Here is a 21,815-nt window from a genome sequence, read left to right on the forward strand (position 1 = left end):
TCTCTTCCTCTTATGAGTACACCAGTCCTAACCAACTCTTAAGAGCTCATTTGCATTTAACCTAAATTACCTCCTTAAAGGCCCTATGTCTAACCAAGTACAGTCACTTTAGGGTTAAGGCATCAACATTTGAATTGGCGTGGGGGCAAGGGGACACAAGTCAAGTTCATTGGCAAGTGTACTGAATTGGGCAAGTGACAAAAGTAAGGTTAAGGAATTACTACTTGCCTGTAAATAAATACAGTAAGAGACTGAAAAGGCAAGTAGAACAAGCTTTTAAAATGGATTGGGATAGAAGAAAGATGGATTGGGATAGAAGAAAGATGGATTGGGATAAAAGACAAGGTAAAACAAAGATCTTCCTCTATACTAACTTGATTTTAAGTGATACGATCACAAGATAGTGGCTGGCTTGGGGACATTGGAAAAGAAGGTAGATGTACTATGCCGTCTACTGACTGATGATCCTATAACAAATAGTAAATAGCTTTGCTGTTTTTTTTTTTTTTTAACACAGTATTATAAAGGCTTTTAGTTGGTATTATAATTGTTTTGCTATGAGAAAGAAATAATTAGAGGAGAATATTTTGTTCAGCCTTATGCTGTAAAGGGAATTGAGGCAGTTTGGGAAGAAGCTTGAAAGGCTTAATTTAATTTCATAGCAGGACTGATTTAATGGACTTTCCTTCATTGGTGTATTAAGGCCAACGGTAGGAAGTATAGACTTGGGAATTTGTGCGATTGTAAATAGGTAGTGGTTAATAGGTGGTAAATGGGTAGTGGTTACTGGATCAGGAAGCACAGGAAGGTTCTGGGTCAATGTCTTCAGTTAAGGTAGGCAGCATGGAAAATTTCCATTCAAAGGAGTCTTTGAAATGTGCTCCATCTGTTTTACAGAAACTGTTATAACAGTTTATAGAGGCAATTATGATTTAGCAGATTAACAGAGAATAAAAGCATGCTGGTCAGATAGAGGCCCCAGAGAAATGTTTGTTTACAGGCTGAGAAGTGGATATAGCATGACCTGATTAGAGATTCCTAGAATATTAGTAATCTGGGATGATGTTGGAAAATGTTTTGCCTTATTTCGTTATTTTCGTTAGACTCGCATGCCACCTGCCACACAGGCGACATGAGCACCAGATTGGCCAGAGGTGGAAGGAGAACGCTTGCACAGTAAGGATATGCCCCAGGTTATCCTCTGAGGCTGGGCAAGGGTCTCCTTCTCATTAGGCCATTTCTTATTAGACTTTAGATTGTCAGAAACACGCATTTTGCCAAAGATCTTCCTCTCTATGTTAATACAAGCTTCGTCTAGCCTAGTAATTCTCAACCATGGGCGATTTTTGCCTCCTCAGTGAATATTTAGCAATGATTTGGCATCATCTGGAGACATTTTTGGCTTTCACAGCTTGAGGGAGGTGCATCTGGTGAGTAGAGGCCAATAATTCTGCTAAGCATCTTTCAGTGCACAGAACAAAGGATTTTCTGGCCCCAAATGTCAACAGCGCTGAAGTTGAGAAACCTTGGTTTATTTAGCCCGTAGCTTTTAATGTAACCCTCCCAGTCTGTCTTTTTGCCTTTTCCCCATTTTGTTCTCCAAAACTTCTTGACTTTCAGAGCATTTGGTCTATAAGATCATTAATTTAATTTTAGTAGAGTTTGGTAAAGTGATTTGCTGTTGTGAAAAGTGCAGCTAAATAATTGCCAGGAGACAAAACTTAATTTAAGTTCTTCTTGGATCTTTGGCCACAGAGCAACAAGTTATCCAGGCTTGGTCTCTGTGGCATTATTTATGCCTAAATGCTTAAGCTCCATGTAGTCAGCTGCAGCTTTTCCTTCCTCTTGTTTATAACTGTTAATTTTAATTCAGATCTGCACTCCTCAGGCATTCCCACAGAGTAGCTTCTGTTAAGTGAGTTTTGGTTTGGTGATTGGGGCCTCTGGTCTTCTACCGGGGATCTGGTGGAGTGGGGAAAGGGAGCCTGGGACCTGACTGCTGGTTAAACACACTCTCTACCAAGCCTCCTGATTTTAGCCCCATCCATACCTTTACTTCTAGGGGGACTTGGTGCCAATTCTTAAGGCTGCTGGTAATTTTGCAATGCAACTAGGGCAGCTTCTCAGCTTTCTTCTCCATCAGTTTAGGAGTTAGCTTTCTAGGAACTGTAAACTCAGTTACCACCTGTTCCTTTGCTTTCTAGCTCTCATATTTTGTGCCTTTTCTCCTCTCATTTTTGTTCATTTGTTTTTTGGAGGAAAGTTTTTTTGTCTTTACTGGTTTTGCCTTTTTAAAAAAATTCTTTTACTATTGTTTTTAGTGGTGCTGGGGAGACTGAGAGTAAAATTCGTGTGTTTAATTTACCCTCTTTTCTTTAAGGCCAAATAGACTTTAATTTTACACATTATTCTACTTCTTGCTTTTTCTATTTAACGTAATTTGGAGGTTTTTCCATATATGTAAATTATTTCGTTCTTTTCAATTATTGTATAGCTGTACTGTGATTTATTTAATCACCCTTCTGTTGAAGGACATCTAGTTTTTCCTTTGCTCTTTTTCTTTTCTTTTTTCCTATGATGAGCAATGCTACAATAAGCACCTTTATATCTGCCATTCATCTTTGGTTACATGTGGGCACATAGTGTCATAATTGAGAGTCTGACTGCCTGAATTTCTGTCCCAACTCTGCCACTTACTACTTATGAAACCTTGGGCAAGTTATTTAACTTTTCTAAGCTCAGTGACCTCATTTCTGAAGTGGTATTGATAACAATATCAAACTCATAGGATTGCCATGAGGATTAAATGATATATGCTTAGAATAGTACCTGGAGCATAGTAAGTGCTCAGTAAATGTTAGGTAGCCTTAGTCCATCAGAATAAATTCAAAAGATATATACATTTTCCTCTTTTTTTTGAGATAGGGTCTTGCTCTATCACCCAGGCTGGAGTGCAGTGGCATGATCATGGCTCACTGCAGCGTCACCCTCTAATTTTTTAGTTGTTTTACAGATGGGGTCATACCACGTTGCCCAGGCTGCATTTTACATTTTGACAGAAATTGTTGCATGGTGCTTCTAAAGGGCTACCCAATTTGTGTTCCAAATAGCAGCGTATGAGAGTACCTTTCTCTACTTGTTTAGAGAAATAAAAACACGGCCGGGCACGGTGGCTCAAGCCTGTAATCCCAGCACTTTGGGAGGCCGAGACGGGCGGATCATGAGGTCAGGAGATCGAGACCATCCTGGCTAACACGGTGAAACCCCGTCTCTACTAAAAAATACAAAAAACTAGCCGGGCGAGGTGGCGGGCGCCTGCAGTCCCAGCTACTCCGGAGGCTGAGGCAGGAGAATGGCGTGAACCCAGGAGGCGGAGCTTGCAGTGAGCTGAGATCCTGCCACTGCACTCCAGCCTGGGCGACAGAGCAAGACTCCGTCAAAAAAAAAAAAAAAAAAAAGAAATAAAAACAGCTCTGAGCCACTTGTTTATTATCATTGGCTGTGTGCTGTTGTTTATTTTTTTAAGTGAAATATTTCTCTCCATCCATGTTTTTAACAAATACTGTATTGGGAGACAAGACTGTGAAAGATGAATGTGCTTTTCTCTTGCTATTCTTAAGTATTTGAAATTGTTGACTCCTAGTATGTTATCATACTTTAGTCTTTGCTAAATTAGATCAATGTAAAATGCCATTTCAGTGTTTCAATCTGTGTTTTAAATTTATGGGTAAGGTTTGTCGTCCTTTCACATGTTTTTCACTTATTCTTTTGGGAATGCATACCATTATCTTATTTTTTTTTCTCAATTCCAATAGCAATTTAAGGTTCATTGCACTTACTTTAGCTATTAAATCTATTCTGATTTATATTGAGAGAGAATTATTTCTTATTTACTAGTATTGTTTATCCAACTAGATGATAGTTTCTGAGCAGGAATTTTTTGTCACTTTCTTTTACTCCATGGCACCTAGATTTAGTATGTAGTATTAAACATCTGTGGTCAGACAAAGTGACATGTGCCTGTCTATAGTCCCACCTACTCAGGGGCTGAGGTGGGAGGATCGCTTGAGCCCAGGAGGTAGCGGCTGCAGTGATTTGTGATTGTGCCATTGCACTGCACTCCAGCCTGGCTGTCAGAGCAAGACCCTGACTCAAAAAAACAAAAACAAAACAAAACAAATAAACAGGTGTTCAGGCAATAGAGAAGTATGCTTTTTAGTTTTGGTGTTCCATTATAATTGTTTATGAAATGAACTTTGTATGAGTAATAAAATATATTTGACATACGTTTATTATAGAAAATTCAGGTATTACAGAAAAATACAAAGAATAAAATAATCCATCCCTAACATCTAAAAATGATCATCATTATTAACTTTAAGGGGTTCTGCGTAGGGGTCTTTAGGAGTTTTTCTTTGGCACTATATGAATAGAAGGTTGAGTGGGCAGATGAATGGGCGCAAAGAACATTTTATGAAAAGGAGGTCATATTATATATACAATTTAAGAATAAATGGCAGAATTAATCCTACTTGCATTGACAGTTGAAGTAAATAAGAGTCACCGAATTAGTTAAGTTCCTCTAATGCTAGAAAGAAAGGTAATTTTTAAAATTGAGATTGAAGTTATAGTTTTTTGTGATTAATTTATTTGTGAGAATTTTCCTTTGGGCCCCTTCAAATAAAATTTAGAAAGAGTTCATGCCTTTCCTTATGTTGAAAAGATCTCAGGATCTTTCCTTTGAGAATTTTTGTCTCTGATCTGAAATGTGGCCTGGACTAGTACTTTTCATGCTATGCGTGAGAGAGCTCTAGGGTTCCACAGAGGTGCTGTGTAGTTTCCTCATTCATGCTTTTATTTAGTACATATATTGAAATTTTGAATAAAATTTTGTTTGGGAATAAAAAGTTCTGCTATCTAAAACAAGAAAGTTTGAAAAATATCGAGCATTTTATAGTTAGTAGCAGAATAGAGAAAAACGAAAAAATCCTTAGTGACCAGTAATATAGTGATGTTTACTTTCTTTTTGTGTTTCAGAATTGCTGAAGCACTGTCTCTTGCTTTAAAAGTATAGATGAGTGTTTTATTTCTATGGCTTAGGCAGTAAACTACTGAGAATTACAGAGAATGTGCTGACAGCCCTTGGATTACACTGGATCGTTCTGATACCCCTAAAATGTATAAATATCTGTGAAAGTTAGCATGATGACAGTAACAACATAAATTGCTAATGATGGACCTATCATACAAAAGTTGAAAGCTTTAAAAACTACTCCTGGCTACTTCAGTGACTGTGTAAATACTACAATAGCTGATAAACCAAAAAACACTGGCCACTGTGTTTACCCAGTAATTACCAGTCCCTATAATGCCAGCTATAGTTGAAGGGCTGATTTAATTACTACAGTGTTATTGTCTGCCTGCGATGTGTGCTTAAAATCGAAAGAAAGAAAAATTTAAAAGTATATCCTTTATCCCATATAGAGTTGTTTAGAAAGAATTCCTTTTCATAATGCACATTAGTGGTTTCTGTATTTTTGTAGATTAAGAAAACTTTTTTACTGGTCTTAATTCAAAAAAAATTCTTGAAGTTTAGGCCACACTAAAATACAATTATAGATTCCCCCCCCCTCAACAACTAGGATTATGTTTTATAGGTGCATTCATTCATTCATTTTTGCCTTTATAAAAGCAAGTTTTATTGTTATTTACCATAGTAGTTTCAGAAAGAGGAACAGATTAGCTCAGTCCAACAAGATTGGCAGCTGGCAAAATCTAGTGAAGCAGGTGTTCTGATTACTTTAATTTGGGGGGATTTAATTTGGTTGCTTTTAATGCTTAGCCATCTAACACTTCAAACATAATGCAGAATAAATATTTCATCTCCTTCCTTTTTACTTTTATACCACACCCACCTCACTTCAATATGGAAATATCTTCATTAAATATGATTTCTAAAAGAAGAAGCTCCCTGGAGAATATAGCCACGAGGACAGTGCATAAGAAGAAAAACTCAAAATAAAACTCTGTATGATAATTTAATATTCTAAGGAACAAAAGTTTCCAGTATATGAAGAAATAAACCCAGTCTCAGATGCACTAATAGGTCTGTGAGAAGAGATTGTGGTATAATAACTGAAAACTGCCAGCTATTTTCAAGATACTCAAGTGGTAATTGTGCACCTAACCTGGCAACAGCCCTCAGAAAAAGCCAGAGTGCTGTCTCCATGTAGGCCAGTGTATTTGTCCATTTTCATGCTGCTGATATAGACATACCCGAGACTAGGCAATTTACAAAAGAAAGAGGTTTATTGAACTTACAGTTCCACGTGGCTGGAGAAGCCTCACAATCATGGCAGATGAAAGGCATGTCTTACATGGCAGCAGACAAGAGAAGAGAACTTGTACAGGGAAGCTCCCCTTCTTAAAACCATCAGATCTTGTTAGACTCATTCACTATCAGAACAGGGCAGTAAAGACCCACCCCCATAATTCAGTCACCTCCCACCGGCTTCTTCCCATGACACATGGGAATTGTGGGAGTTACAATTCAAAATGAGATTTGGGTGGGGACACAGCCAAACCATATCAACCAGGTACAAAAATCCATCTTCAGCTTTTGCCTCCTCCTCAAGCTGTCCCATGGTTGGGCTGCACTGTCTTATCCACAAACGGGACAGAGGGCTTTTCAGCAGGAAGCTGGATCCTACTGGTGATGATGCACATGGACTGAGTCACTACAATACCAGGTGGCACCAAGGACATCTACTTATCAGGGTCAGCGGTCTGAGAGCCTGGACTTTTTCGTAATTGCTGGAACCAGCCGGGCTGTTTTGCATGGATCTTTGGGGACTCCACTCACCTGTGTTCCAGGAGCAGTCCTCTCTGAACACCCACTTCACAGTGGCAGGGAGGGGATGGGCTGGCTTTCATAGCTGTGGAGCTTAGTGCAGCCACCACAATGACATCAATGGGGGAGACTGCATGCAAATTCAGTGCCAACTTTAGTAACAGGGTTGGGGAGGCAAGTTTTTGTGGAAAACCCAAGGTGGAAGGTGGTCCCTGGTGGAGCACCTTTAAGCAGTGAAGTGCTTTTTTTATTTTACATTTCAGGCATGGCTTGGGAAATTACCTTGTCAAAAGATTTGTTTTTGAATCACTGGCTTCAAGGGAGCAGCGTTAAAGACTATGGGCCCCATTATTGTTGGGAAGTTTTCCAAAACCCTAATTAGTAGGCAAATGCCTTTATGACACAAAACAAAATGATGAGCTTGCATCTTGTCAGTCACTGAATGTGTGCTGATGCTCAGCAGAGATTCAATGGCTTCCCAGAGCATTGTTGTTTTACAGCCCTATGCCCTATTTCTTGCCTGAGCTTTCTGGAACTGGCACTGGAAATCCTATTTTGTTGTAAAACCTAATACTAGTTCATTGTGATCCAGCCTTGAGAGGGGATTTCCTAATCTCCACTATACCGATATTTTCATCAAGTTATTTGTACTTAGACTTGAGACTTCCCTGAAAAATCTGGCACAGGAGTCACTTCAGATGGACTCACATTCTTTATTCTTGGTTTGTATTTCTGCAGCCCTTCTGGAGCAATACTGTGGCAATGTTGTACAGGATACATTAAAGCAGAGAGAGAGAGAGAGAGAGAGAGAGAGAGAGAGAGAGAGAGAGAGAGATGTGAGAACATCGAGGGTCTAGTCATTCTCATGGATTCTGACCCACAGGCCATTTCCTCATTCTTCCTCCGACCTCTAATTTTAGAAGTGAAGGACCAGAGTTCTTCTGTAAATTGTCCAGGGACTGTGTGAATCAATGTGTGTTGCTTTAAATGTATTATCTATAGTATTGGTATGGTTAGTAAAAATCCACTTATTCTTTCTAGAACTTAGTTTCTTTTCTGGAAAATGAGGAATTTCACTCAGATGATCCCTGTAGTTCCTTCTGTTTCTGTTTAAGATTGTATCATCCTGTCAGTTGGCTTCAAGAGGGAAGCCATGTGTAAGAGGGAGATTGCTGATCTATACAGAAAAGCAGTTCTAGGATCTTTGATTACATTGTCTTACACTTAGTTTCTTAATTTGTTGATTTATTAAAAGAAATTTGATTTACCTGAGATTTCTCTCATTCACACCTCCAGTGGTTTTCTGTTTTGAATTTGCTTCATAATATGGTAAAATTTACTCTGGCTGGTGGCAAAATATTATAGCTAAGCTTATGGGGAAACAATACATTTTTACCTCTTTATAATTTTAAGGATATTATTTGGTTTGGGTTATTGTCATTAGAGGCTTTTTATCCTTGTATTGAATCTGATATATTGAATACTGTGCCTTAGTCACAAAGAAGTTACTTTAGAATTACGTGTGACCAGGAACTTCCAGTTGCAATAGGTATACAGCTGCTCCCCCATGTGGTTGTGGATCCAAAGAGCTTGTGGAGCTTGTATTAAGAACACAACACCATTGCATTTTGTGACAAATTAGCATCATTCTATATATATACACTAAGTTCTAGAGTACATGTGCACAACGTGCAGGTTTGTTACATATGTATACATGTGCCGTGTTGGTGTGCTGCACCCATTAACTGGTCATTTATATTGGGTATATCACCTAATGCTATCCCTCCCTCCTCCCCCCACATCACCACAGGTCCCCGGTGTGTGATGTTCCCCACCCTGTGTCCAAGTGTTCTCATTGTTCAATTCGCACCTATGAGTGAGAACATGCGGTGTTTGGTTTTCTGTCCTTGTGATAGTTTGCTCAGAATGATGTGACAAGTTAGCATCATTCTTGAGAAGCACGACTAAAAGTTTAGATCTAGAATTTTATGGCACATCAAACTCTAATGATTATATAATAATATTATTGTATTTTCTAACCTATTTTTATAATATACAATGCTCAGTTGTACATATCCAACTTTACCATGGCAAACCAGGAGGATATATTTTTGGTACCACAGTAACAGAGAAAGTTGGAGAAGTAGAAAGGACATAGAAAAGAAAGTGCAATAAAGAATGATGGAAGATTTTGGCTTTTTGCTTCTTTATTCCCCTGTCTTCGGTAGATGAAACTAGAGTGCTAATCCACATCAAGTTTTATTCTCAGGTTTCATGTAACTAAAAACGTACATTTATAAGATGGCTAAGCAGGGTTAGGGATATAATAATTGATTATGGAATCATTTTTCTGAATTTGCTTCCAAGCAAGTGACGTCTATTTCCAGTGCTTTTGTCATGGTTAGTCCTTTTGGGACAAAATTCATGTTTGCTTCTGGGATCACTTATAGTCCATTTGTTGGGGTAGCAGCAGACAGCTTGATCATAATCTGACACCGAGTTTTAGGCCCAACTAAGAGGACTATGATACATAAGAGGACTATGATACAGTGGTATTCTGTTCTTATATCTCTTTAACTCATACTTACCATGGATATGTCAGCCAGAATCTTGAACTATTAAATCTTAGTATGAAGAAAAAACATTACTAATGACTGAATATGCTAGCTTTACATTGATTGCTCATTGTCATACAGTTTCAGGTGTATGAATGGATAATATGTTATTCAAGAGATAGGGAATGCTGTTATTTACTCATATATTCTATTAGTGGAGTGTGCTACATGTGGAGTTGAAAAATGATATAAACCATAGATCTTGCCAGCCAGAGGGCCTCTTGTCTAGTGTGGGAGAAATATAGTCACAGAATATACAGGTAGCAGGGAGTGGTAAGACTTTTAATTGCAGTAAGTTTGAAAGAAGGTTAGGAGTCAGGGTAGGATAGGTTTGCCAGAGGAATTGGAACTTCTAATGGAAAGACAGAAAGGAGAGGGAAAGTATTTTTAAAGGAGTTCTTGAAGAAATACCTCAAGAATACTCTGGCTCACATATTCAAATACAGTGGTCATCTTTTAGCTCTAAATCGACTGAAAGAACTACAGAAAGATTAGGCTGGAATAAACTGATAATACAGTAGTTCTTTTGGAGAAAAGGGTTTTCACTGAATATGAGACTAGAGTCAAATCTCAAGTAAAGACAAGCTTCCCAAAGAGCTAGTACAGCTACCCACAGAGATGAGCAGGGTGATAGAATGGAAAGACCACCTGAATTAAGAATCAGGAAGCCTAGATTTTAGTTTGGGCTCTGACACTAATTCCATGGCTGGAGCACATCCCTTAACCTCCCCGAGACTCCACTTCCTTTATTATAAAATTAGATTTTGGACCAGTTGGCCTCTAAATGTCTTCCATCTTTGACTCTTTGTCTTTTCTGTGCACATAAACATCAGATCTAATCCTTGTTAGTGGCATTATTTTGAAAACATGGGACAGAAACATAGGAACAATATTCTTTATTGAAAAAAAAAAGAAAAACAACTTTTATAATATTTTTAGGATTTACTGATTAAATGTAGTTTTGGAAGTGTGATAAGAGGAAGGAATCTATTTGTATAGATGCTTAATTATTAAAACAAATTTTTTTGAGAACATGCCCAAATAAGGGCTGTATTCCTTTCCTGAAGCATTATGTTGATTCTTTTTTATTGCATTGAGAGGGAGATTTTAGGATAAGAGTCAGAGACCAATCAAAGAGTTTTGGACCCTCCCAATTTCTTATCAAACGCAATGCCTAAATAATATTCCTATATAAACTGTCCTCTTCTAAGCTCCTACCTGAAAGTGGAACTCTAATCACTTAGAAGGTCCTGTACCTCACAGTTGGTATAATTGGAGTCTCAGTTATTGGAGGAAACCATAAGGTAATGTCCTCACCTTACAGGCGAGCCATCATGAGGAGGGATGTGTTGGATAAACAAAGACTATCCTACAGCAGAAGCTGTGGAACCAGGGAAAAATTTAATTACAACGAAGTTTTACCTTATGACTTTTATCTTTGGGGGATAATTTTCTAATTTATCTGTAGGAAAACAAACATTAAAAACAACAAGCTAGATACAGAATTCCTTGGAAAAGTAGAGCTTTAATAAAATGAGATTTTGCCAATGTTATGCTCTCCCTATCTTTCAGGAGATGGTGCAGCCTCCTTAGCTTATTTTGCTTGAGAAAAAAGTTCCAAATGTGTTTGTTTCCTAATATCCCATTGCAAAAGAAAAATAATTGCATGACTGTCCCAGAGGTTTCAGGCTCATTTTGGGGTATTTCTAAAGATTCCCTATAGCCCATATTTTATTTGTGTTTTAAACATTTCTTTGATGGTATCCCAGCACGAAATAATTTATTATTCTTAGAAATATAATACTACTATAACATTTCTGACTAGGATGATTTTCTGTTTCTAAAATCTTTAAATTTTATAATGCTTGTAACACATGCTTAGTACAAGTTTTTAAAAAGCACGAAATTATAATTTTTTTATAAAATGAAATTAACCTGCATAGCTTTCCCCTGCCTTTCCCTCCCCTTTTGAATAATTGAATCTAAAAGACATTAAGTAGGGCTGAGTAAGGTAGGAGTCTACATGACATCAAACCTAGAAGCCATAAGAGAATAGATGGATAATTTAGTTACATGATAATAGAAAATTTCTACATGGAAAAAATTAAGCCATCACAAATAGGAAAAACTATTTGCATCTCTTATTTTCAAAGGGCCAATTTTGGGTTTTTTTGTATGTAAAGAGCGTATACAAAGCAATTAGAAAAAGAGCAACAACCCAATGGGAAATCTACAAAGGAAGGGAACAAGCTGTTCATAGAAAATTATGCAGTTTGTTCCTTTCCTTTATATAAAAATGAGAAATTTTCTTAAGTATATGAGAAAATGCCTAAATTCTCATTCATAAGAAAAATGTAATTTAAAAGTATTTTGAGATACTACATTTTACCTATTAAATTGACAGAGATCCACCATTAAAATATTTTTCGAAATGCCTGTGAAAAAACAAGCACTTTCAAAAATTGCTGATGGAATTACAAATTAATACAACATGTGTGGGGCACAGTTTGGGAATATCCAGCAAATTTACTAATACACATTCCCTTTGACCCAGCAATTTTACTTCTGGGAATTTAGCTTACTGATACATTTCCACACAAACTGACAAATTTATAAACATATTCATTGCAGCATAGTTGGTAACAGCAAAAGATGGTAAGCAATACAAATGTCCACGCATATAGGGAACTGGTTAAATAAATTATAGTGCATCCATAAAATGGAATAGTGTGCAGACATTAAAAACAATAAAGAAACTTCATATGGAAGTGGAATGAAGTCTAAGGAATATGTTAAGAGAAAAAAGCGAAGTATGGAAATATGTATATATTATGCTACTATTCTTGTAAGAAAAAGGGAGGAAAAGGGTAGTAAATGTGCATGAGGTGTCTCTGGAAATACACATAAGAACTGATTGCATTGTCTCTAGAGTTAACAACTAGATGGCTAGAGTACAAGAGTATAAGAGACTTTTCAAAGAACACCTTTTTATAGCTGTTGAATTTTTAACCATGGGAATTTACCTGTACAATACGTAAATGTCTAATGAAAAAAGAAAACACCTTGTAGGTCAAATAAAAAGAAAGAAGCGTAACATTATATCAAATGCTTTTATAGATCCTGTAACCATAATAAACATCAGATTTTTTTTCTTTGCTGTCTAGCTATCTCTTTGTAAATAGGATTAGTCACTAAATTTCCTAATGCTGAATTATTCCTGGAGTGATTCCTATGTGACTTTATTTATTTATTTATTTATTTATTTTTATTTATTTATTTCTGAGGCAGAGTCTCGCTCTCTCACCCAAGCTGAAGTGTAGTGGTGCAATCTCAGCTTACTGCAACCTCCACCTCCTGGGTTCAGTGATTCTCCTGCCTCAGCCTCCCAAGTAGCTGGGATTACAGGCACGCACCACCACACCCAGCTAATTTTCATATTTTTAGTAGAGATGGGATTTCACCATGTTGTCCAAGCTGACCCCCTGTCCTCGGCCTCCCAAAATGGTGGGATTACAGGTGTGAGCCACTGCGCCTGGCCACTATGTGACAGTCTTTTAATGCCTTGCTAGTTTATACTTGTTTATATTTAAATTTTTTGAATTAATACTCAAAACTGAAGATTTGTTTATAGTGGGTATTTTGTTTGTCAGTCATCTTTGGCTTTTTTTTTTTTTTTTTTTTGAGACGAATTCTCACTCTGTCGCCCAGGCTGGAGTGCAGTGGTGTGATCTCAGCTCACTGCAAGCTCCGCCTCCTGGGTTCACGATCTTTGATAAGGAATATTATGAAAGTGTATGAGAATTGGAAATATTTCCTTTTCTTGTTTTTCTTCCCCCTCACCCCTTGAGGCAGGCAAGCTGAGTTTGAATACTCTCAGTATTTTTGCATATGCAGTAATTGTAGTTTTACCCACAGGAAGAAGAAGGAAATACTTCCAAAACACAAAAAACTTCCTGGCTCCAAGATTGTGTTTTATCCTTATCTCCAACCAATGATCTTATGGTAATAGCTCGAGAGCAAAAAGCTGTATTTCTAGTGCGTGAGTATCCTATTCTTTTCAGCGACCTTTATTTTGATGCATTGGATAGAAGAGAAAATGGATTAGGTGAAAAGAATATAACACTTTATCTCCCCCCCACCCCCATTTCCCTCTTTTTCCCCCTTGCATTCTGTTTGTTTTCTCCCTTTTTTCTGTCTTGTCTGTAGCTACCTTAGCTTATGATACTGCAGGGGCAGTACTGTGCATTGCTCAATTCTTGCAAGAGACAGTCAGAGCTAAAAAGGTCATTGACCTTTTCTTAGTAACAATGTGAGTGAGGTGATTTTCAACTCTTAATTTGAAAACTCATAATATTATCGATTTCTGTTTTGGGCATAACATTTAAACTCATAACTTTTTTTTGAAGATTAAAATTGAGGTTTTTTTCATACCTTGTAGATTTCCAAACCTTACTGATCAAAGTAAGATTATGTGTAAAATGTGTATAGAATGGTCTTACAAAGCAAATTTATCCTCAAGTAGCAAAGGTCTAGTAGAAAAATTTTCTCTGTCATCTGAAGATAAAAGTAGTCTTAAACTAGGCAGGGTGGGCATAGGAATTAGTAACTTTATTCTATAAGAACTATGACAACATTATACAGGTTGAATTGGGGGAAGGAGAGGCTGAAGGCCAGGAGACAAGGTGTATTATAAGAATCTTGTAAATATTTTTATCTTATATTTACCTATAAAAAGACCCAAGTCAGTTAACATACAACTGTTAAATTTTGTAATCATATTCTAAGGGTAAAGAACAAAATCTATAAATTACCTTTTTAGTATGTTATAGCTAAAATTATTTTATATGATATCTTCATTCTTTCAGCAAAGTGGAAATATAGTGATAAAGGAAAGGAAGAAATGCAATTTGCTGTTGGCTGGAGTGGTTCTTTAAATGTCGAAGAAGGGTAGGTGCCAATTAATTTTTGTTTCTCTGTGTGTTACATGTATGTATGAAATTGTTTGACTTGTAAGTGAATCTGTTAAAAAGTTTCATTATTTGGTTGGGCTCAGTTGTTCACATCTGTAATCCTAGCACTTTGGGAGGCCGAGGCAGGAAGGTCATTTGAGCCCAGGAGTTCAAGATCACCCTGGGCAACATAGTAAGACCCTGTCTCTACAAAAAATTTAAAAATTAGCTGGACATGGTGCGCACACCTGTAGTCCCAGCTACTCGAGAGGCTGAGGCAGGAGGATTGCTTGAACCCAGGAGTTTGAGGCTGCAGTGAGCTATGATCATGCCCTGCATTCTAGCCAGTGCAACAGAGTGACACCTTGTCTCTTTAAAAAAAAACAACTTTTTAAAATAAGAAAGAAATTTCATTATTTGAAATGTTTAGTGAATGTATATGCATCCTAACTTTATAGGTTGTAGAGAATGATTTGATCAGCAAATTTTATATATCAAGTAATTATTTTTTTTAATTCTGTTGGAAGATTTAAGGAAGAATTTGAAAAGAATCTCATAAAATCCTTATTAATTTTGTCTTTTCCCTCTGTTCTCCATTACTAATTTTATTCATCCAAAAAGTCAAGGGCAATTATTGTCTTCTCTGCTTTGCTGATATTGGTCTTATACTTGAAGGGTACAGTACTACATTAATTCTTAAAACTCATAAATACTTCAGAAATGCAAGATAGTACGTTTCCTGCTGACCCAGTAAAACTTTTATAACTATGATATCCAGTGTGACTACATGATGGAGCTGCTAGCCTAGAACCTTGAACCCAAAACTGGTTTTCAATTAAATTTTTATGACTGAAAACTGTCTGATCAGAATGAGTAAAAAAATCCTCCAGACTTTGAATTCAGATAAAAGACAAGCAAGTGGAAGTGCCTAGAACATAGCCTGGCACATCGTAGATATTTGAAATATTCTCTACTATTATCAAAATAAATGGTAATATTTCTCCTTACACCATTTAGCCTAAGTGTTTTAAAGACATTTGATCTCTGTCAGAAATGCAAAGCAAACATAATACTTTAAAAACAGTGAACAAACATGAAGATGAATTTTGTTCATGGATTACCTAGTATGATGTGTGGCGTAGAATGTTTTTAGTTTCTTGGATAAGCTTGTGATGATCCTCAGGTTTGACAGATTTAATAAAAGTCAGTGGGTAGGAGTTGTTTTGATTTTGAGACTTAGTTTCTGAGCTCCTGACAAATATTTCAAGTCTACGTGTCAGAAAAAAATGTATAAATCTTTTTTATGGAACATCACACCTAACGTGCTTAGAAATAGATGATCAGAGCAGTTTCTGCAAAATAGAAAAGACAGCAAGTTGAAATACGTAAGTTCCTAAAATAATGTACCCCACAGAAATACAGTTTGCATATAACGTGACTGGCAGTTCCTCAACCATTTTCCCAGCTCCTGATCTCAAACAACGAGGCAGGCTGAAGTTCTTAGCTGAAGCAGAGGAGAGGGAGGGACATAGTAGGAAATGGCCGCATGGGGATCGTTTGAGCTTTGCTCAGTTCTGTGTACAGTCAGTTGTATAAGTAAAGTTTTGCTTTCTGTACTTTCATGTTTTTCATGACAAGGAGAGTCAAAAATTCTGTTTTTTATTAACCTCAAATGCATGTGGCATTATCTTTTGTGTGAATGAATTTTATGGACCTTAACGGTAGTAGAGTTTTACTGTATTTTTACTTATGCATCAAATAAAACTGGTTCACAGAAGTCATCTTCCAGTTATTGTCCTTTAACATCCAATTATAAAGAAATAAAAGTAATTAGTAAGTTCGGTGGGTAAGCATATGATTTTGTTTTTGTTTTTAGGGAATGTGTAACCAGTGCTCTATGTATCCCACTAGCAAGCCAAAAGAGGTAAGGATAAATAAGAGTTATCTGTTTCCTTTGCTTTGATTTATGAGTTGTTAAGATAATAAATTTTGTTTGTAACAGGAGTTCCACTGGGCGTCCTGACTGGACCTGCATTGTGGTGGGTTTTACTTCAGGTTATGTACGCTTCTACACTGAGGTGAGTTGAGTTTTCAACAGCTAGGAAACACTAGTTGACTGCAATATCTGGTTGTGCATCCCCTTTATACTAGTTTGTGACTTTATTGCCTGCTGCCTGAAAATGTGTAGTTGATGCTTTATTGGGGTAGAGGCCGGGATAGGCCATGGTAAGTTCTGGTAGAAGATACAGAGAAGAGGAGCTGTATTCTGAAAAGAGTCTACCTGGTATCTCTGGAAAACTGTTGGGGAAATGGTACTCTTTGCCTGGCCATACCTGCTCAGGTATATTGGTAAGAAAACAAGCAGGGACCTTCTCTGTGCTTCCTCCTAGAATGGTGTGCTCTTGCTTGCACAGCTTTTGAATGAGGACCCAGTACTTCAACTTAAATGCAGAACCTATGAAATACCACGGCATCCCGGGGTAACTGAGCAGGTAGTGTAAAAAATTGTGTTCCAACAGTAATAGTGGCATTACTTTGAAGCAGTTTCTCTCCTCTTTTTTGGGTGGAAACTTAAAAGATATCTTTGTCTTGTGGCACAGTTAACTCTGCTATCATAGTCTAGAAATATAATCTATTTGTAGTGGAGTAAAGAATACCAGTCTTGCTTTTACTTATTTAATGAAATATTCTATGTTTCATTCTACAACAAAGTAAAACCCTTTAGTTAGAAGCCAAGAAAATTTCTTATTTTTAGAATTTAATAGTGACTTAAGGCAAAAATATGATATTCTATAACTTTATATCTTTTTTTTATTTGGATTTAGGTGCCAAAATTACCTAGAGTAAAAGAAAAAAAAATTGGCCTTCTTGTTACTAGTGATACTACCTTGTACTTAACTGTTTCTCAGAAAAGGGGTTACTAAGCTTTTGTTCATAGTGGAAAATACATATATTCATTGAAGATTTCAACTGAGAAGATAATACTGCTTAGTATCTAAGGCTCTAACCTCTTAGGTGCCTTGTAACATTTTGGTTGTCTTAGTCAAAAAATAATTATAGGGCCATTTAAACCAATATGCTTTTATTTGTTTTGCAGAGTGCATAGTCAAACCTATGTAATATGCCTTCCCTTTGTTGTACTACTTAGCTTCCAAAAGATTTCAAGTAAGCAGGTGTATATACTGTATGCATTTGTTAATTGAATTTGCATGGGAGATGGACTGGAGCTGCAAAAGAATCTTATCTAGTAAGAGAGACTAGGATTAAAATCTAATAATATCTGTGGATGAATTAATCAGTAATATAAAGCAATACCTAATTTATTGGTAATTTATTTGGACAGAATACATTCTGTACAAGCTTAGAGAAAGAGGAGTCAATTTGGACCAGGAAAATAAGAAAATTTCATTGATGAGGTGAGATTTGCATTAAGCCTTGAACAATGGGTATAGAATTTAATTAGGAGAAAAGAGGGGAAAGTGTTTCAGGTAATCAGGAGAAAATTTGATAGAAGATTCGAATGTAGAACTGTATATGCAACAACAAAGAAACTTATGTTATAAAATAATGAGAGACTGTCAAGCAGAGTGGCCAAATTTTGCATAAATTCAAAGGCCAAGTGAAAAATTAGAATTGATTTAGGAAATGAGAGAAACTCCTAAAGATTTATAAGAAGGAAGTGATGTGATCAAAGGAATGTTGAAGATTTCTTTCTTCAAGATAAACTGGAATTAGGGAGGCTAGTTATCTGGTTTTTTTAAGTTATCTGTAACAGATGTGGAGTGCTGGGAGCCAGGACTAAAATGGCTATGGGAAGAGAGAAAGGACCAGTACAAAAATTGTTTTGGGGCCGGGCACGGTGGCTCACATCTGTAATGCCAGCACTTTGGGAACCTGAGGTGGGCGGATTGCCTGAGCTCAGGAATTTGAGACCAGCCTGGGCAACACGGTGAAACCCCGTCTCTACTAAAATACAAAAAATTAGCCAGGCATGGTGGCATGTGCCTGTAGTCCCAGCAGCTTGGAAGGCTGAGGCAGGAGAACTGCTTGAACCCGGGAGGCAGAGGTTGCAGTGAGCTGAGATCTCGCCACTACACTCTAGCCTGCATGACGGAGTGAGACTCCGTCTCAAAAAAAAAAAATTGTTTTGAAGAAGCTTAATAGGACCTGGTTATTGTGTAGAGATGTACAGTTTTTTAAAAATGAGCTAAAGATGTCTCTAAGATACTTATCCTGAGGAGTACCATTGTCAACGTTGGAATAAGGGACTACATTGGCAGTAAATGTTATTAAATGAGGTTTTGCACATGTTGAGTTTGAGGCCGATGGTAGGAAATAAAATCAAGTTACTGGTATCATGTAATGATACAAAATTGCTGTATAGGCACAGAGACTAGATTGGACATGATGGCTGAAGTCATAGATAATGAATGAATTCTTTCAAGTAAAGAGTGTAGGAAAATAAAACTGCAGGCTGAAGACTTAAGTATTAGTAACTAATAATACTCATCATAAGGAGATGGGAGAAATTGAACTATTAAAGGAAACAAGGAACAGCTGAAAATCAAAGAAGATAATCTGTGAACTGAAGATAACTTTCCAGAGATGTTTTTCATTTTTCTAAAAATTCACTGGATGACAAAGCTTTTTAAAATACGTTAAATTTGGTCATGTCTATAATACTCTTTTTTTAGAACTAGTGGAAAAATATAACTAACATTTAAATATTTGCTTGCTATTTGCTATACAAACCAAGAAAATCATTTCAAAATTTTTATCAAGAAGGAAGTCTTTGTTGTTACTCTTTATGCTTTATTAAACAGCTGTGGATCTGACATGTCCATTTATATATCAAAAATATCTTCTATTTGCTTCTTTTTAATATACTCTCAGATTTGTGAGAGATCACAGAAGCATATTTCCTCTAATTCAGTTCTAGGAGCAATGAGTGTAGTACGGGTGACAGCAGGTCATTTGTTGCAGGAGAGGATTCGAAAGAGAGGGAAAATCTCCTTCTGGAATTTCAGAGACATTTCTTTTGCATAATAGCTTCTGTAAAAAGATCTTCTCTGTCATCTAGCACAGTATCTACGGATCTGGGGCCATTGGTATTTGTGTTAGTGTTTTCTTCAGGAAGACTACCTGGTTTTGGAGAAATTGACTTGCTAGTGATTAGATCTTTTCTGTTTTCTAGCTCCCCAAAGTCAGTGAGGAGGCTCTCTCCCTGCTGCTGTGCTCACTGGGCCATGCGTGCTTAGCCTTGTGAACTTGTCATGTGAGAATATATGCCATGTCCCTTCCCCACTGGCTTATGCTCCTGTGGCCCAGAAGTCTTTTTTAAACAGAGAAACAGCCTGACAGTCCAGTAGAAAAAGGAGCAAGGCAGATCTCAAGAGAAGAAATTGGCCCAAAAACATATAAGAAAATGTTGAACCTTAATAATAATCTAAGAACTATAAGAAAATACAGTGAGATAACTTTTCACCTTTTGGATTGGCAAAGATAAAGATTAATAAACTTTTGATGACAATATAGAGAAACAGTCCCTTTCATGTATTATTGGTGGAAATATAAGTTGATAGGTACTTTTTGAGGCAATTAATATATATGAGAATGAAAACTATGAATACTGTATGACCCAACTGACCCACTTGAAGGAATTTACACTAAAGTAATATCCTAGTAACATGGAAAGATATAGACTGAAGAATGTTTATTGCAGTGATGTTTATAATGATGAAAATATATTAATTCATAAATATTCTTTACTGCCTATTATTTGCCCAGTTCACTTCTAATCCCTGAGAATTCATTGGTGTAACAAATATGCAAGGTTCCTACTTTCATGGAGTTTACAGTTTGGGGATGGTGGAGGGAAACCAACAGGAAACAGCTAGAGATATCAAGGTGATTCCAGTCTCTGATAGGTGCTGTAAAGGAAGTCATGTTGATGAGATAGTAATGTGCCAAGAGAATAGGTATGTTGTTTGAGATGGAGGTTCAGGAGCAGCCTCTCTGGATAACTAACATTTGAACTGAAACCTGAATGACAGGAACAATTAGGCAGGTGAAGATCGGAGAGGAGAAGGTCCAAGCACATGCAAAGGTCTGAGGGTAATGATGACCTCTCATATTTGCCAGATCTTGCAGCCATGGTTAATGAGTTCAGGTTTTATTCTAAATGCAGAAGGGAGTCATTGGAGAGTTTTAATCAGGAGATTGGTTTGATCTGTTATATCTTACGAAGAGCACACTGGCTGTGTGGAGTGTGGATTGTAGAGAGCAAGAGTGGAAGCAGGAGGCCATACTGAATGTCTGTCAATATGAACTGGTTAAGTAAAATAGGGTACATATAATGAAAGACTGTGCAGCCACAACAAAAAATGATTTGTTCACTTATTGAAATGGAAAAATATCATTGACATATTATTGAATAGTAAAAACCATGTTAGGTTTTTACTAACATGGCTATATTTGGTATAGCCTTATGCAAATGTTTTTGAATATATTTGGGGATGTGTATTGGGACATGTCTGGGATTTCAGGTGAGTTTTCTTTCTTCTGTTTTTACATACTGTTTTATCTATGCAATGAGTATACTTACTTTTTATGAAATTGTAATTCTTTGTGTTACTCTCAGCATCTTTGAGACAATTATTTACCATACACAAAAGGTTATATTTTGAAAAGAATTTTAGGTCTTTGGCAAAAAGGCACTCTGAAATTAATTTTTTAATCTATTTTTACTGTTCTGCCTGAATCTGCTTTGGGTGTTGGGTGGTTGATGGTTTAGTCCCAGTATTTTTCATTTTACATTATTCGTGAAATTTAGTATAATAAAAAGTAGATAAGCTTATTTGATGTATCTATTCAAGAACTTTTTTTTAAATTTCTTAAATAGAATGAAGAGTTGAGTATCTTATATCCAGCTGCCATTGTGACTATTGATGGATTTAGCCTTTTTCAATCTCTTCGTGCTTGTCGAAATCAGGTAGCAAAAGGTAATATTTTGGCAAGAAATATTTAACCTCTGTTCATGTTTGTTTTATTTAATTTCATCTGCTTATGAAATTAGGTATGTCTTCTAAATAAAGAAAGGCCTTCTAAACTAGATTTATGGGAAAAACCTGCCTCCTATAGAGACAGGGAAGCATGTTGAGTAGATTACTTAGTAAGGTAGAGACAAGCGCTAAAACATAAACACTTCACATGTTGCCTTTGGAGAGTGTGGTCAGCACAGGAACACTGGGCTTTCTTTATGAATTCAGCAGTATGTCTTGACTAGCTAGATTTGCAACTATATTGACAACCAACACTGGGGTAAAGAATTTAGTTGCATGTGGCTGAGGAACCAGATTTTCACTAGATCAGCAGCTGATCAAGGCCAACATCCTAAAATCT

The 21,815-nt window shown here is 36.7% G+C and overlaps 1 protein-coding gene across 2 annotated transcripts in view; it reads left to right on the plus strand.

Annotated features, from left to right (window-relative positions):
* RAB3GAP2 (RAB3 GTPase activating non-catalytic protein subunit 2) overlaps window positions 1–21,815 on the plus strand; it is a 120,504-nt gene that overhangs the window by 42,741 nt on the left and 55,948 nt on the right. The window contains exons 3-8 of one of the 2 annotated variants that reach the window (XM_007988400.3): window positions 13,381–13,504; window positions 14,331–14,412; window positions 16,291–16,338; window positions 16,417–16,492; window positions 16,805–16,906; window positions 21,316–21,415. In XM_007988400.3, the coding sequence (XP_007986591.2) occupies window positions 13,381–13,504; window positions 14,331–14,412; window positions 16,291–16,338; window positions 16,417–16,492; window positions 16,805–16,906; window positions 21,316–21,415 (532 nt within the window). Of the gene's footprint in view, window positions 1–13,368; window positions 13,505–14,330; window positions 14,413–16,290; window positions 16,339–16,416; window positions 16,493–16,804; window positions 16,907–21,315; window positions 21,416–21,815 lie in introns of both variants that reach the window. The other variant, XM_073011506.1, reaches the window with a different exon arrangement.

The sequence above is a fragment of the Chlorocebus sabaeus genome, chromosome 25 (assembly GCF_047675955.1).
Source record: "Chlorocebus sabaeus isolate Y175 chromosome 25, mChlSab1.0.hap1, whole genome shotgun sequence".
Lineage (NCBI taxonomy): Eukaryota > Metazoa > Chordata > Mammalia > Primates > Cercopithecidae > Chlorocebus > Chlorocebus sabaeus.